The 18,367-nt window shown below is 43.1% G+C and overlaps 1 protein-coding gene across 4 annotated transcripts in view; it reads right to left on the bottom strand.

The window, feature by feature from the left end:
* Positions 1-18,367, bottom strand: part of tncb (tenascin Cb) — a 50,891-nt gene that overhangs the window by 16,414 nt on the left and 16,110 nt on the right. For all 4 annotated transcript variants that reach the window (XM_064971619.1, XM_064971611.1, XM_064971626.1 and 1 more), the window contains exons 4-10: positions 17,944-18,207; positions 17,148-17,263; positions 15,164-15,317; positions 12,510-12,779; positions 11,549-11,734; positions 9,806-9,895; positions 9,187-9,450 (exon numbers count right to left, since the gene is read on the bottom strand). In XM_064971619.1, coding sequence (XP_064827691.1) covers positions 9,187-9,450; positions 9,806-9,895; positions 11,549-11,734; positions 12,510-12,779; positions 15,164-15,317; positions 17,148-17,263; positions 17,944-18,207 — 1,344 coding nt within the window. The remainder of the gene's footprint in view (positions 1-9,186; positions 9,451-9,805; positions 9,896-11,548; positions 11,735-12,509; positions 12,780-15,163; positions 15,318-17,147; positions 17,264-17,943; positions 18,208-18,367) is intronic.

Here is an 18,367-nt window from a genome sequence, read left to right as displayed (position 1 = left end):
TGGATGTATTTCAAGGCCTACCTTCAAAATCAGTGCCTCATTGCTTGACATCATGGGAAAAATCAAAAGTAATTAGCCAAGACCTCCAAAAGAAAATGATAGACCTCCACAAGGCTGGTTCATTCTTGGGAGCAATTTCCAAATGCCTGGAGGTACAAATCAATCCCAGAACAACAGCAAAGGACCTTGTGAAGATGCTGGAGGTAACAGGTACTAAAGTATTTATATCCACAGTAAAGCTAGTCCTATATCGACATACCCTGAAAGGCTTCTCAGCAAGGAAGAAGCCACTGCTCCAAAACCACCATAAAAAAGCCAGACTACGGTTTGCAACTGCACATGGGGACAAAGATTGTACTTTTTGGAGAAATGTCCTCTGGTCTGATGAAACAAAAATATAGAACTGTTTGGTCATAATGACCATCGTTATGTTTGGAGGAAAAAGGGGGAGGCTTGCAGGCCGAAGAACACCATCCCAACTGTGAAGCACGGGGGTGGCAGCATCATGTTATGGGGGTGCTTTGCTGCAGTAGGGACTGCACTTCACAAAATAGATGGCAACATGAGGATGGAAAATGATGTGGATATATCGAAGCAACATCTCAAGACATCAGTCAGGAAGTTAAAGCTTGGTCGCAAATGGGTCTTCCAAATAGACAATGACCATAGCATACTTCCAAAGTTGTGGCAAAATCGCTTAAGGACAACAAAGTCAAGGTATTGGAGTGGCCATCACAAAGCCCTGACCTCAATCCTATAGAACATTTTTGGGCAGAACTGCAAAAGTGTGTGCGAGCAAGGAGGCCTACAAAACTGACTCAGTTACACCAGCTCTGTCAGGAGGAATGGGCCAAAATTCACCCAACTTATTGTGGGAAGCTTGTAGAAGGCTACCTGAAATGTTTCAGCCAAGTTAAACAATTTAAAGGCAATGCTACCAAATATTAATTGATTGTATGTAAACTTCTGACCCACTGGGAATGTATTGAAAGAAATAAAAGCTGAAATAAATCATTCTCTCTACTATTATTCTTACATTTCACATTCTTAAAATAAAGTGGTGATCCTAACTGACATAAAACAGGGAATTTTGACTTGGATTAAATGTCAGGAATTGTGAAAAACTGAGTTTAAATGTATTTGGCTAAGTTGTATGTAAACTGCTTTTACTGTGCCATTTGGGATTATTGTCTCTCCTCCCATTTTCAGTCATCAGAAGCAACTGTGGGAGGGTCTCAGGTTTGACCTTTAGCACATGCAGATGGATATGTGATGGGATGAATAAAATAACTTATTGTCAAGACGAGATCATCTCAAAAACATGCAGGACAGGCACTTTGTGCTCCATTTGGAGGAGAAATTATCATGCAACATTTTTATATCAAAATAGTATCAACAGGGCCTCCCGATTGGCGCAGTAGTCTAAGGCACTGTATCGCAGTGCTAGCTGTGCCACTAGAGATATTGGGTTCAAGTACAGGCTCTGTTGCAGCCGGCTGCGACCAGGAGACCCATGGGGCAGTGCAAAATTGGCCCAGCGTCGTCTGGGTTAAGGGAGGGTTTGGCCGGCAGGGATGTCCTTTTCCCATCATGCCCTAGCGACTCCTGTGGCAGGCCGGGTGCAGTGCACGCTGACACGGTTGCCAGGTGCACAGTGTTTCCTCCAACACATTGGTGCGGCTGGCTTCTGTGTTAAGTGGGCATTGTGTGAAGAAACACCACGGCTTGGTTGGGTTGTATTTCGGGGAGGACGCACGGCTCTCGACCTTCGCCGAGTTCTTATGGGAGTTGCAGTGATGAGACAGGACTGTAACTACTAATTGGATACCACGAAATTGAGGAGAAAACGGGGTAAAAGAAAAAAAATTGTATCAAACATCAAAATGTATTTAAAATTCAACAACATTTCCGGTCTTGTTCCTGGAACTTTGGTTTCAGAGGAGGAAGGGGAAGACCATACTCCTCAGTGAATTTCATCAAAATAAAAATAGTGAAACTTTAAAAACTACAAATTATTTTAGGTAAAACTATACTAAATATATTCGCTTCACCTAATATTTGATTAGAAAACAAACTGCTTGACAATGACGGTCTACAGTAGCCTCAGCAACACTCTGCAGGGTAGCACCATGGTTTAGCCAGAGGACAGCTAGCTTCTTTCCTGCTCTGGGTACATTGAATTCAATACAAATCCTAGGAGGCACATGGTTCTCACCCCCTTCCATAGACTTCCATAGTAATTATGACAAATTCCGGAGGACATTCTCCAACCTATCAGAGCTCTTGCAACATTAACTGGCATGTTGTCCAGGATCAGAGAATGAATCTAGTCCTGAAAGCATAAGTTATAGCTAGCTGCACTGCAGTGCATAAAATGTGGTGAGTAGTTGATTTAAATTGAGAGAAAGACAATAGTTGAACAGTTTTGAACAAATAATTTTTTTACAAAATGAAGGAGAAGCAAGAGAGAGAGAAAGAGATTTGATAGTAATTCTTTTAAAACTTTCACTTAGCTAGATAATGCAGCGACCTAGTTTAGCCTACTCAAATACATGGCTCAAAAAGAGAGGGTTGCTATGTTAGCTAGCTGGCTACTACTATCCAACACTGGAACTCTTCCAAGTCAAGGTAAGCTTTTGGGTTCATTAAATGATTGTAACTGCTAAACTTCTTTCTGACTGTTAAAGGTGTAGTCTGTGTGTAGTGGTTAGCAGTCATGATATGAAGGTTTGGCTTGGAAAGGTTTTTTCGCCTGGTCACAGACAGCTGATGTGTTGTGCACTGAAGTCCACAAGTGAAGGTAAAAGATGAGAGAAGGAGAGCGCATAGATAGTTGAGAGAAGTAATCATATAAACAAAGAGCATGTTGTTTTTATGTGGCTGTTATGAAAGTGAACTGTGTTTGTTTCTTAAACGGAAGCAAACTGAGTCGAAAAGGGGATAAACATAGCGGAATTTGGATGTCGCTTAAGGCAGCTCCCCGCGCCTCTCTGACTCAGAGGGGTTGGGTTAAATGTGGAAGGCACATTTATGTTGAATGCATTCAGTTGTACAACTGACTAGGTATCCCGCTTTCCCTAATTTGTCCAAAATAAACTCTAATTTGCAACTGTTGGACTAATGATTACACCCTAGATCAGCTAGATGCCGGCAAGACTGTGCAAGGCGGTATTGAATGCGTCACTGTCTGTCTCCTCAAATGATTACTAAAAATGATCTCGGCCTGTGTGCACCTACGCTGTAAACTTTCATTCATAGGCTAGGTTTCGCACATTGACTCTGTACCAGTACCACCTGTATATAGCCTCGCTACTGTTATTTTCACTGTCATTTTACTGTTTTTTTTATTTCTTTACTTATCTATTGTTTACCTAATACCTATTTTTTACTTAAATTTCGCTGTTGGTTAGGGCTTGTAAGTAAGCATTTCACTGTAAGGTCTACACCTGTTGTATTCTGTGCACGTGACAAATAAACTTTGATTGAGCAACCTCATGATGGGTACAGGGACAATTTTAGAATCATGTAGTAGCCTAAAACAGAGATTCTTAAGCTTTTTCAGCTCGAGACCCAAAATGAGAAATGTTCTGTCCTTGAACGACCGAAATTGAGAAGAAATAGTGCCATTATAAATGTTTACTCATAACTCGAGACCCACCGCTCACATCGGTGGCGTTCAGGGCCATTTAAGATGAGGGAGGATGTTGTTTTTTTCATGAGCATGGCCTTATTTCTGTTACAGCATATTGGATGACTCTCATTCATGTTCCATTCACCCAGTTCAATGTAACAGCGCTAGGTTTAGGCTACTATATGATACACAACTTTTCCTAATATCCATCATGAGGTTGCTACAACCTAGCCTATTAATGAAAGTTTATACGTTTATAACGTTTATAGGTGCACACAGGCCGAGAGACAAATTTGAGGTGACAGAGAGTGACACATGGACTGACAGTGACATTGAATACTGCCTTGCACACTCTTGCCTGCATCTAGCTGATATAGAAATCGTTTTTCAACAGAATCGGTGGAATGAATACACCCCTGATCACATGTAAACACAGTTCACTTTCATAGCAGCCATGTTGTATTTCTTCTCATGCGTTCTCCTAATCTCAACTCTTCCTTTCACTTGTGGACTTCCATGCACAACACGTTAGCTGTATGTGACCGGGCGATAAAACCTTTCCAAGCCAAACCGCTACACACAGCCTACATCGTTGTCACCATATTTGCTAAAGTAACAACAAAGGTATGTATAACTAAACTCATTGTTCTATCTGTGGTAGCATCATAGTCAGCATAGCTGATAGAACTAACGCGTTAGTAATCCCGCTCCAATCATGCAGTAACGTTATAGTGTACAGTCAGTAAGCAGTTACAACGGCGGGCCCCGGAGGCAATATATTAGTAAACCAAAAGCTTACCTTTAATTGGAAGAGTTCCGGTGTTGTGTTGGAAAGTCATATCCAGCCAGCTAACATAGAATTCCTCTGTTTGAGTAGGGTGTTTCAGTAGGCTAGCTGCATTTGCCAGCTAAGTAAGTGAAATAGAAAGTGAAAAAAATGAAGAACTCTCTCTCTCTATTTTTCTCTTGTCTCTCCTTCATTTTGGAAGAAATTAATTTGTTCAAAACTGTTCGACTATTGCCTCTATCTCTCTTTGAATCAACAACTCACCACATTTTATACACTGCAGTGCTATCTAGCTGTATTTTATGCTTTCAGTACTAGATGAATTCTCTGATCCTTTGATTGGGTGGACAAAATGTGAGTTCATGCTGCAAGAGCTCTGATAGGTTAGAGGACGTCAAAGCATCCCGGAGTCGCCTCTTCACTCTTGACATTGAGATGAGTGTTTTGCGGGTACTATTTAATGAAGATTCCAGTAGAGAACTTGTGAGGCGTCTGTTTCTCAAACTAGACACTAATGTACTTGTCCTCTTGCTCAGTTGTGCACCGGGGCCTCCCACTCCTCTTTCTAATCAGGTTTGAAACAGTTTGCCCTGTTCTGTGAAGGGAGTAGTACACAGCGTTGTACGAGATCTTCACTTTCTTGGCAATTTCACGCATGGAATAGCCTTCATTTCTCAGAACAAGAATAGACTGACGGGTTTCAGAAGAAAGTTATTTGTTTCCGGCCATTTTGAGCCTGTAATCGAAGCCACAAATGCTGAAGCTCCAGATACTCAACTAGTCTAAAGAAGGACAGTTTTATTGCTTCTTTAATCAGCACCACAGTTTTCAGCTGTGCTAACATAATAGCAAAAGGGTTTTCTAATGATCAATTAGCCTTTTAAAATGATAAACTTGGATTACCTAACACAACGTGCCATTGGAACACAAGAGGGATGGTTGGTGATAATGAGCCTCTCTGTACGCCTAAGTAGATATTCCATAAATAAATCTGTTGTTTCCAGCTACAATAGTCATTTACGACATTGACAATGTCTACACTGTATTTCGGATAAATTTGATGTTATTTTAATGGACAAAAAATGTGCTTTTCTTTTGAACGGTAGTGTATATAAACTTAGCAAAAAAAGAAACGTCCTCTCACTGTCAACTGCGTTCATTTTCAGCAAACGTAACGTGTAAATATTTGAACATAACAAGATTCAACAACTGAGACATAAACTGAACAAGTTCCACAAACATGTGACTAACAGAAATTGAATAGTGTGTCCCTGAACAAACAGAATCAAAAGTAACAGTCCGTATCTAGTGTGGCCACCAGCTGCATTAAGTACTGCAGTGCATCTCCTCCTCGTGGACTGCACCAGATTTGCCTGTTCTTGCTGTGAGATGTTACCCCACTCTTCCACCAAGGCACCTGCAAGTTCCCAGACATTTCTAGGGGGAATGGCCCTAGCGCCCACCCTCCGATCCAACAGGTCCCAGACATGCTCAATGGGATTGAGATCTGGGCTCTTTGCTGGCCATGGCAGAACACTGACATTCCTGTCTTGCAGGAAATCACGCACAGAACGAGCAGTATGGCTGGTGGCATTGTCATGCTGGAGGGTCATGTCAGGATGAGTCTGAAGGAAGGGTACCACATGAGGGAGGAGGATGTCTTTCCTGTAATGCACAGCGTTGAGATTGCCTGCAATGACAACAAGCTCAGTCCGATGATGCTGTGATACACTGCCCCAGACCATGACGGACCCTCCACCTCCAAATCGATCCCGCTCCAGAGTACAGGCCTCAGTGTAACTCTCTTTCCTTCGACGATAAACACGAATCCGACCATCACCCCTGGTGAACGAAGTGCTCTTCAGCGACGGTGGGTTTGTGCCCATAGGCAATGTTGTTGCCGGTGATGTCTGGTGAGGACCTGCCATGCAATAGGCCTACAAGCCCCCAGTCCAGCCTCTCTCAGCCTATTGCAGACAGTCTGAGCACTGATGGAGGGATTGTGTGTTCCTGGTGTAACTCGGGCAGTTGTTGTTGCCATCCTGTACCTGTCCCGCAGGTGTGATGTTCGGATGTTCCGATCCTGTGCAGGTGTTGTTACACGTGGTCTGCCACTGTGAGGTCGATCAGCTGTTCGTCCTGTCTCCCTGTAGTGCTGTCTTAGGCGTCCCACAGTATGGACATTGCAATTTATTGCCCTGGCCACATCTGCAGTCCTCATGCCTCCTTGCAACATGCCTAAGGCATGTTCACACAGATGAGCAGGGACCCTGGGCATTGTTCTTTTTGTGTTTTTCAGAGTCCGTAGAAAGGCCTCTTTAGTGTCCTAAGTTTTCATAACATTGACCGTAATTGCCTACTGTCTGTAAGCTGTTAGTGTCTTAACGACCGTTCCACAGGTGCATGTTCATTAATTGTTTATGGTTCATTGAACATTAAACAGGATTTTTACAAATTATCTTTGAAAGACAAGGTCCTGAAAAAGGCACGTTTCTTTTTTTGCTGAGTTTATATATATATTTATATGTGTTTTTGTATATTTTGTATAGTTTTATCTGTTTACAATTTTTTTTAATGTATTCACTGAGGAGGATGATCCTCCCCTTCCTCCTCTGAGGAGCCTCCACTGGCTCACATGCTCAGGTCCCACCTTTGGGTCCCAAACCATAGTTTAAGAAACCCTGGCCTAAACCAGTCAATGTTACATTGAGCTGGGTGAACAGAATAGAGAGGGTTCTGTACAGCAGAATCTTAATAAGGCATTAATAAGGCCTTTTTTACACTCTAGGGTTATACGTCATAGTCTGTATGGTGTGTGAAGGTCCACTAAAGCCAATACATGCTGATGTGTTTATTCTATTATTCCAATCCGGTTATTGGCTCCTTTGACTATTTCTCAAGATATGATCAATCAAACAGTTCTCTCTCATTGTGCCTGGGTTTTCCATTTACACAAAGGCTCCCCACAAATCGGTGAGTCCCTGAATTTGCAGATTAGCCTAAATGATGGTTAAACTGCAGGTTTATTGTCTCCTGATCTTCCTGTACATTTCTAACTGCTGGACGGATCTGGTACTTTCAAGTTACCGGGACATTGATAATAATACTGTCTCAGCATTTGAAATAGTCTCAAAATTCAGAACCGCTGTTCCTGAGTGTTTTTTTCCCCGCCAGAGGTATGTGTTTCTTATTTGCTCACTCCAGTGGGTCTCCAAACACTTGAACTCAGATTCTTGTAATCCTTTCAATGCCTGATGATTGTCAAACACAAGTACAAGTAAGGCGCCCAGACCTGGGGGGGGGGGGGGGGTAACCCCCGCACCCCTCCCCCCTTGTCCAATCCCTTTATATCCCTGCTAACATGCAGCATGCTTAGTGTTTGCATTACCCGTCTGGAGACGATAAAACAGTCGGAGGAACGAATGCTGTATGCGGATTAGAGGAGTGTTAATTTCGGAGACACAATGTTTTTGCAGGGTCTCCCGCATGTGTCCTTTTATCTGACAGACCCACAGTTCATCGTAGTCAAATCACAGAAAAAAAACACAGGGGAATGGGCTCACTCCAACAATTATCACATGAATGAGCTTTGTATGGAGCACACACACACTGCCTCTATTCTGCACCTTGGCAGCATGGGACACAGATTCAACAAAATAAAGTTATTCTGAACCATCCCAGCGTTTTCCATCCCAGCGTTTTCAATTTTGCCCATAGCCATACACATTAATGGCTACCCTGTTACATAAGTGGAGGACTTTCTTCTCAAATGTTTGGTTTGGAAGCACCCTGACCACTGGGGCTAGCAACAAAAAAAATCACAATCATCTTTTCTTTTTCTTTCCTTAGTTTCAGTAAAATAAGTTAAATAAACCCACATTCAGTCAAATTAAAGGCTTGAGGGGGGAAACAGAGACAGACAGAAAAGTGGTAACAATGAATTCAATTCATTGCCTCGGTTTGGCTGCAGGCCTCGAGAGCAAAACTGAATCTTTGGTTAATGAGAAAAGGGCTGGGGTCCTACAGTACGAAAGCCTGCAGTACAAAACCATATAATAAAAAACCCTACAGCACCAAACCTCACAAAACACAGCCCAAACTCATTCTCACAGAATAAAAAAAACAACTTTCTTCCATGCCCCTACTATACAAAATCAACATGGATGATGGACAGTGTAAATCCCTCCTATAGCTTTTTAAGATACAGTAAGAGATTGTTGATAGTTAATATACCTGGAAGATGAATAGGGGTAGTGCTAAGGTATAGCCTAACATAATTATTTTCTAAAACTCATCATGTGAAGAGATGTAGCCTAGTCGTCCAGTCTGTTTGTGCTTTAGCCAATGAAGATAGAGTTAGGTCAGACACTGTACATACAGTCTGGAACCAGGCTAGGAGAGGTGTACTGTTAGCCTCGTTCCAGATTAGCTTGTGCTCTTGCCAACCCGTCATTGTCATGACAGTTATTGTCAATTAAATTGAAGTTCTAGCTTGACAATTACAGTACTGTTTACACGGACCTGTGGCTCGTATACATACTGTACATTCTGAGACCATAAAAAGATATGTATGGGACCAGGTTTGGAGAGGTTCTGTCCACAGTGACCTGTGGCTACTGCAGTATGGGACCCTATACTGTAAATAGAATGAGGGGACACTCAATATGGCCGCCAGTCCTCCCATTATGGCATAACTGACCTGAATGGGGATACCTGCTCTATTCATTCTAATTCTATGTATGGGACCAAGGCTAGAGTCTTCACTGACCTGTAGCTGCTGAGATGGTTGCGGTGCCACTCTGCTTGTGTCCCCTCTCAGCGGTCAGGGTTATAGTGTACAGCATGCCAGGCGTCAGGTTCCTCAGGGTGTACTTGATGTCATTGGAGAAGGGGGTCAACTCAGCCCTGTAGCCGTCGGCCGACACATATAGCAACTTGTACTTGTCGATCTTAGCCACCGGCTTCTGCCACACCAGCACCAACTGAGTCTCAGTGGAAGACTCCACCTCAAGGTTTTTAGGCGCATCCAATGCTGAAGATTAGAATAAAGAAGGAGAATATAGAACAAATAGTATGAAATATAGAAAGAGAATATAGATCATAGAAGGATAATATAGAACAAAGAATATGAAATAGACAAAGAATATAGAATACATGATATAGAAGGAGAATATAGAATATAGAATAGGAAATATGGAAGGAGTATTTCAGGCTAACAAGACTAGGATGTCTGACTGTAGTGCAGGACAAGTGGAGAAAGCTATTTGTGGATTGTAGGAGGTAAATAGTTGAATGGGAATTATAATTAGTAGATTCCTACTACTATCCATGACAGTAAACAACACAATGTATTTATTTACAATACAGTAAAAGTGAATAGATCTCACCTGTAACGGCATTGGTGGTGGAAGGAAGGCTCTCGCGCTCGCTCTTCACGGCAGTCACTCCCATCCCATACTCTGTCCCAGGTCTCAGGCCTACACAACACACAGACAAATAACACATATTATACCGGATGTGTGCAAACAGAGTATGAGGAACATATTTTTGTTGTATTGACCAAAGATCAGGTTTTGATCTATGAAAATAGTGTAATAGAAAAACACTCAGCTGTTTGCAGCTAATAGCTTCGACAACAATGAAAAAGACTCAAGCACTTCAAGGTCTTAATTGCCTAAAAGAGATTCAAGCATTATTGGGTTTCAGCCTCTTCATCCTGGAACCTGTATTTGGAACCTCTATTTGCACTGATGGCTCTAGAAGAGGCTCTCTATGGGCCAGAAACAACATTTGCTGTGATATAAGAGGCTTTCGAGATCGCTGTGTGCGGTGCAATTAACAGCCCTCAGTCCAACTGCCCTTATTTCCTTTATTAACTCCCACAGAGGTCACTAGGCAGCCAAGCACCAGGAGTCTTGCAGCATGAAATTACACCTAATGCAGAGGAAACTCATTATCAATAAAATCACAAGCGTGAAGGCAATTACAGATAATAACTGTGTGAAAAAAGTGCTGAGGTGTGTGAGGATCAGAGAGGAGCGGAGGGGGACGTCAGTCAGCTAAATAGAAACACTGGGTGTGTCCCAAATGGCACCCTATTCCCTACAGAGTGCACTTTTATTTGAGTAGTGCACTATGTAGGGAGTAAAACACTATGTAGATAATGGAATGCCATTTGGAATGCACGCACTGCCTTATATACAGGGGATGGGCCTCCCAAGGACAAAGAATGGGCCTCAGACAAAGACACAATTACTGGTTTGGAATCTTTTTTCTTTTTTTCTCAGGTAGGGAGCCTAATCCTTCAATGCAGTGGCACATGGTTTAGAAAAACACGTCTGTCCGCCCACCTCAAAGCATGATGCATTTTGGAAGCCGATGCATGTGGATGAAAAAAGGCCCTCCCTGCTTTTCTTGTTTGACCAGGATGGAGCTCACATGGAATAACACTGTTGCTTGTTTCAATTTAAAGCCCAAATGCACTCTCCTTTTAGCTGTTTTCTAATAAATTGGGGGGCTTTTGTGACCGGGCAAACGTTTCACGAGACAAAAACAAAGCAGGCCATTTGGAAATACTGTAAGTGCATTGAATATAATGCAGAACATTTTTGAAAGAGGACCACAAATGCTTGGCGGCTGAATAGTTGGCAGAGCGCCGCCGCCGTTTACATTGAAAAACAATATCTATTCATTTACACACAGATAGCATGGTCGTTTTCACATTGAAAGAAATCCTTTTTCAATCGTTTTTTTTAAAGAGTTAATGAGTTAATGTAAACTCAAAGAAAACAAAAGTATCCAAAAACTGAAACTGTACCAGAAGCACAGTTCACTTCCTCACTTCCAGTAGTGTGGGAAACGAGACTAGCACCACCACAGCATCCTGTAACTCTGGACTAGTGGGAGGGGTTCTGTCTTACCAAAGGGAAAGGAACACCGCCACAACCTCGCTCTCCAACAAAGCCGATTGAACTGAGGAGCTAACTGAAGTGAAGAGGAAGTTGTCTGGAAGAGAAACTCTTGGAGGGCAGTTGAAGTAGATCAAAATAACATCTTTATTGATATAACTAACGCATTTGAGCCCTCTGCCTTCGCCAGGGTTTTACAGATATTCAAATGAGATCACTTACCACTGATCTTGGCCTGGGTGGTGTCCATGGGTCCTGTAGGGAACAGCAGCTCCCCGTGGTCTCCTCCAGAGAGGGGGCCGTATTTGATGCGGTAGTTGTCTACTTTAGCCTGGCTGTTCTTCCACTCCAGAGTGATGCTCTCGTCAGTCAGCTCTACCGCCTGCAGATCCCCCGGGGCATCCAGGTCTGGAACACATCCAGTCACAGATCAGTCGGAGTGGGAACAGACCACTTTTTTTTAAACAGAATTTTGCATCCCTAGTGCTGTATGAAATGCTTGTGCCAGGTTCCTTGGCTGCATCCCAAATGGAACCTGGAACCAAATATTCCCTATGTAGCAGGATTGGGGTCAATTCCACAAATTAAATTCTAATTCTATTCCATCCCTGTAAAATCCATTTAATTCAATTATTTGAATTCTGAGATAATTCAATTCCTTTCAATTCCAATTTTAGGTAATTCCAATAATTCATTCCCCGATTCAATATTATCCCCAGAACTTCTACAAATTCAAATGAATTCTCTCAGGCTTTCAGGATGATCTGTTCAGACAGCCTTGCTGTACTGGAAATATAGAAATACACGTTGAAATGACTTAAACAAATCATGTAGTCAACTTTTGATACTGCATTCATTATATTAACTGGGACATATACAAATATCAATTAAATGAAATTGCAAAGATTAAATGTTTTTACAATTCTAATTCAAACAGTCTAATTACAATTCAATTCCAATTGTGTAAATTGACGATTGTTGAAATTCAAATTGAATTCAATGTACATTCTCCACTTCATGAGTGAAATCAAAAATGTAACTGGAATTTCAAATTAAATTGGAATTGACCCCAACCCTGCTATATAGTGCAATACTTTTGACCAGAGCAATAATGGGCCTTGATGAAAAAGTAGTGCACTGTAAAGGGAATAGGGTGCCAATTGGGACATTGCTCGTGTCTTACCTGTTAGGAAGTTCTCAGACACAGGCACACTAGTCATCTCTCCCCTCTTGGCCATGAGAGACACCTCATACTCTGTGTCAGGGTTCAGGCTGCCCAGGTGGTACTGTGTGTCGCTGGAGGACAGCTCCACTGTGTTCCTGTCTGACGGGTTGTCGTTGGGCCCGTAGGTCACACTCACCCCGTCCACCACAGCCACCGGCAGAAACCAGGTCACCAGCGCTGTGGTGTCCGTTACGTCACGCACATCCACCTCTCTGGGCGAATCGATCTCTGCAGAGAGAGGAGGCCAGAAAAGGGGGTGGGGTGCTATTCCCTATATAGAGCACTACTTTTGACTGAGCACTATGGTACCGGGTCAAAAGTAGTCCACTATATAGGGAATATGGTGCTATTTGGGTCGAATCACATTTAATAAGCATTTAGTAAGCATTCATAAGGTTCGTAGGCCAGAGAAGGGGGTTTGGTTGTTAAATTAAGGCAGGTTGCCTATTTAGGAATTAACTGGACAAGGGAGGAAGTGGTACTGGGTGCAGGTGCCCAGGTAAGACGTCAAGGATCGGGCAGAGATACTTGGAATCCAGGTTAGAGAGTGTGAGCTCTCATCAGAACCTTTGCTACAGGGTTGAATATGAATAGTGAGAGCATGTACTACCAGTAATAGTTTGAAAACACTGCAATTTCTAGTATGCATCCATGCATGCGGTTGTTCATGTAAGTACACATCAAAACCTAGAGCATGAAAGGCACTTTCCCTACAGTGTGATGGAATTGATTTGTCACATTCAGCAACTTCAGGAAAGTCAAACCTTCTGCAAAAGGGAGATAAGACATGGAACCTGCATTGGAGCTTAACACAGATTTAACCCCCAATGAGACTGGCTGTGTGCTTGTGCGCGAGTGTGTGCGTGCATGTGTGCGGTTCCAGGGTTGTGATTGTCTCCTAAGTGGTGCCTCCATCCCACACACATACACACCATGGGGGGAGGGGGGGGGGTCACTCCATGCAATTAGACCCCCAGAATGCAAATCCCACTACAGTATGTCAATGTGTGTTAATGGCAGACATAAAAAAGCCCTGAGTGATATGGAGATATAGGAAACCCCATCCGTGTGTGTGTGTGTGTGTGTGTGTGTGTGTGCTTAACACCACCCAGTGTGGTGCTCAGGTTCCATTGTTCAACAGCTCCATAGACTTCACACACGTTGTAAATACTAGTCCTATAGTAGTGACAGTCAATGCGTTAACTTATAAACTACCCATCCGATCCTAAAGAGGAGGTCTATAAGAGGAGAACGTCAGGTAGCTAATGGCTTCTCCTTGCCTTGCTCCGTTTACTCTGGCAAATTGGGGGCTGTTTTCAAACCATAAATAAGCAGAGAGAGCCTGACCTTGCTTTGGGATGGAGGTGAGGCCATAAAGGTTAGTAGAGAACCTTGTGAAACATTTTCTTGAGCATATTGAAATTGCCTTATTCTGATTGGTTGTTACAGAACTCTCTGGGGCAGCGTGAAAAGCTCACTCTGTTCAGATCCCATTTCAGTGCTGAAATGTTCCACAAATCTTAAAACATATATATATAATAAAACACCATTCCCGAAGACTACTAGTCTCGAATGTGTTGGTGGTGAGCCACCTAAAAATAGCTTGGCTGGTAAGAGGGTTGGTGGGAACCAAGCTGGCAGTTGGAGTATAGTTTCAACCCCAAAACCTGTAGTTCTATTGATCCAAAACCCAAAGTACTTCTCACTGATACAAGCCATTAGCCTTGATAGCAGCACCCTGATGGAGATATTATTTCCTCATAACTGTTAAACCTTCCAAGGGGGTAGTGATGGCTTTTTACTGCCTCTAGTAAATCAAGACGATGATATGAAAAGTAATGAGCTAATCACTCAACGTTGGAACTTCAGGATGCCTTGGACCGACTGTCCGACTGCATCCTCCTAAATTGTACCCTGTCACCTACATAGTACACTACTAGTCCCATAGGACCCTGGTCAAAAGTAGCGCACTACATAGGAAATAAGGTGGCATTTAGGACAGAATCTCAGAGCAGGAAGAGAGGGGATATTCAAGAAATCTATTGGATCAATGTGACAATGTGTTTCTGTGTGTAACTTTGACAGCTGAACGCTGCTTCTGAGTCTGTCTGTATTGATGGAAATCATATTTAAAAATGTATGCAGGAGGTCAGAATGGCGTAATGGGGGTTTATGGCTTATTCCCATGCAAATATGTCATGAATACAAGGATTACAGTAGACTTGATGCTGGCAGGTCCCTGTGTGAAGCTCTCCATATTTTGAATTAGTTATTTACCTTTAATTGTGTGTAGCCACCATTGGCAGGCATGAAAAAACAAACAATTTCTGAATGAATTCTGAATATTTAATTCAAAGCTTCTTCAGAGATAAGACAGTCAAGCCTTGAGGCATTAAATCAAAGGCCTACTGTATATATGATTCTGTAAACCTTGGGTATCACAGTGCGACCAGGTGGATATACTCGTCCTATAAGCTACCATCTAGTCAGGCTCTACATTCAGGTACATTTTTCAGGTACAAGTTATTTTCAGGTACAAGTTATTTTCAGGTACAAGTTATTTGCCTGGAGGAGTAAATTGTTGTCCTGTAAACAAATGGATATACACTCACTTGTGAAAACGTTCTTGCGTGCCGGGGGTCCGCTGGTGTTGTTCTTCACCACCTCCAGTTTGACCTCGTACTCCTGACCAGGTCCCAGCCCAGACTGCTCGAACATGGTGTCAGGGCTGCCCAGGGAGTTCAGAATCTCCCCGTTCTCCTCTTTCTGCCGACACCAAACAACGCCAATCATTAAAATGATATGGCATGTTTCAGAATGGCACAGTTCCCCTTGGAGATTAATTAAGTACCTATCTATCGAGTGTATCTATCATTACCCACCTCAAAGGCAAGCTTAGGCTTGAGCAGCTTCCCAAACCCTATTCACTTTACAGTGCACTACTTTTGACCACTGCCAATTGGGCTCAGGTCAAAAGTAGTGCACTATATAGAGAGTAGGGAGCCATTTGGGACACTCCCTTGGTGTGGGAATAGGTCAGCCACATCATACTCAGGGGTCCAGTCTGTGATGGTGGAACTATAGTAGGGTGTGTGGGGGGAACTGAATGTAATTAACTGTGGCTTTCATGTCCTAGGACTATTTCTCATAGGCTCTTGAAAGGAAAAAAAGCTTTTAGAAACAATAATCATTCTGTGCCTCATGGCTGCAGTACATGGCCATTAGAGCTGTCAATAGAAGCCTCGCATAACATTCAGTCACATTTAAACTTAGAGACTTAAGGAAAACAGTCTTTGGATACTGTCTCGGCTAAACTATTTTTCCATGAAATACTAACCCTGTTTCACATAATCTCCCTCTCAAATGGCACCCTACACCCTATTCCCAATATAGTGCACTACTTTTGACCAGGACCCATAGACCTATAGGGCTCTGGTCAAAAGTAGTGCACTATATAGAGAATTATGTGCCATTTGGGACGCAGACACATAGCTAGGGCAATTACTGAAGCTTGAAGTGGGTGTCTGTCCTGTTATGGGGCATATATGGTTTCTTCCACAGGGAAACAGGGATAATGATAGGCTGTGGGCTTCTGAAGATCTCAACCTCCTCCTTGTGGAATAGGTAGAGAGAGCTCCATTAACAACATGCAATGCACCATGGGAGACAGGAGAGGGGCGTGCTGCCCACTCACACTGTTTCTGAAGATGAATGGTCTACTGTTGTTGCTCGCAGTGTTTCTGAAGATGAGGGATCTACTGTTGCTAATTCACAGTTTTTCTTAAGATGAGGGTCCACTGTTGCTAATTCACAGTGTTTCTGAAGATGAGGGATCTACTGTTGCTAAATCAGTGTTTCTGAAGATGAGGGATCTACTGTTGCTAAATCAGTGTTTCTGAAGATGAGGGATCTACTGTTGCTAAATCAGTGTTTCTGAAGATGAGGGATCTACTGTTGCTAAATCAGTGTTTCTGAAGATGAGGGATCCACCGTTGCTAATTCAGTGTTTCTGAATATGAGGGATCTACTGTTGCTAACTCACAGTGTTTCTGAAGATGAGGGGTCTACTGTCGCTAACTCACAGTGTTTCTGAAGATGAGGGGTCTACTGTTGCTAATTCACAGTTTTTCTGAAGATGAGGGATCTACTGTTGCTAAATCAGTGTTTCTGAAGATGAGGGATCCACCGTTGCTAATTCAGTGTTTCTGAATATGAGGGATCTACTGTTGCTAACTCACAGTGTTTCTGAAGATGAGGGGTCTACTGTTGCTAACTCACAGTGTTTCTGAAGATGAGGGGTCTACTGTTGGTAACTCACAGTGTTTCTGAAGATGAGGGATCTACTGTCGCTAACTCAGTGTTTCTGAAGATGAGGGATCTACTGTTGCTAACTCACAGTGTTTCTGAAGATGAGGGGTCTACTGTTGCTAACTCACAGTGTTTCTGAAGATGAGGGGTCTACTGTTGCTAACTCACAGTGTTTCTGAAGATGAGGGGTCTACTGTTGCTAACTCACAGTGTTTCTGAAGATGAGGGATCTACTGTTACTAACTCACAGTGTTTCTGAAGATGAGGGATCTACTGTTGCTAACTCACAGTGTTTCTGAAGATGAGGTTCCAGCCATCAAAGGGGATGTCCAAAGGGTCCCACTGAACCTCCACTGCAGTTTCCCTCACTGATGTGAACTTGAGACCCTCAGGCGCAGGAAGATCTAAGAGGACGAGACGGACAAATAAGACCATATTTGATGTTCTGTTTACTTAACCCTCAGGACACCCAGCACATGGCTACATCTCAAATGACACCCTATTCCCTATACAGTACACTGATTAGACCAGAGCCAGCCCTATGGGCTCTGGTCAAGGTAGTCCACTATAAGGAATAGGGCGCCATTGAGACCCAGACATGGACTCACGGCCAGCTGGTTCCAATGACGGGTAGATCAAGGGCAACATTGAAAAACTGCACCATCCCAGGTACAAATGAGTGATTGAATGAAATTACATTGGCAACAGATTTTCGCATTAGCCCTGTAATCAATTTGCTGATATTAAAAGTTACATTGGATTTTTATTGACTGCCCTTAATGAATGGCATTTTTTGCATTACCCATAGCAGTCAGGCATCAACGGTTAAGGTTGTACAGTGTCCATATTAGGACAGTCTCAGTCAGACTTTAGTCAGCCTTATCAGGAGTGCCTGCTGAGACAGAGAATGTCCGAAAGTGGGCACCGCAGAGGTGCCTGATGGCTCCGGGGTGAATTTGACCCTAGGTACAGATCTAGGAACGGCTTCCCCTACCCAAATCCTAACCTTAACCATTAGTGGGGAAAATGCTAAACTGATCCAAGGTCAGCATCCTGGGTCAAAGTTACGCTACTCCTGACTTACGTGTTGCCACCCTGGCACTGACAGGGACACTCCTCTTGTTGTTGAGAACAGCGAAGACACTGATCAGGTACTCCACACCAGGCTCCAGCTCACTGATGGTGGCAGTCTTCTTGTCCCCAGGCACACGCATGTCCAGCTCCAGGCCCCCAAGGCCGGTTGGCACATAGGTGACCAGGTACTCTGACACCTGCATCTCGTTAACCCAGGAGAGGTCCACTGTCTCCGGGGTGACCTCTAGCACTGTCAGGTCCTTGGGTGGAGACACTGGAGAGACACAAAACAACAACATGTTGGGGGACATAGTCATCTTTTTAGAAGTGATAATTGTTTTTTTGGAAGCAAGGAAATTAAAATGTCAAGATAGGCTAAGTGAATATTTTTTGTATGAAAATTACAGCAACACAACTACAGTTCAATGGTGGGG

Source organism: Oncorhynchus masou, chromosome 1, assembly GCF_036934945.1.
Source record: "Oncorhynchus masou masou isolate Uvic2021 chromosome 1, UVic_Omas_1.1, whole genome shotgun sequence".
Lineage (NCBI taxonomy): Eukaryota > Metazoa > Chordata > Actinopteri > Salmoniformes > Salmonidae > Oncorhynchus > Oncorhynchus masou.
This window is presented reverse-complemented; position numbering and strand designations above follow the sequence as displayed.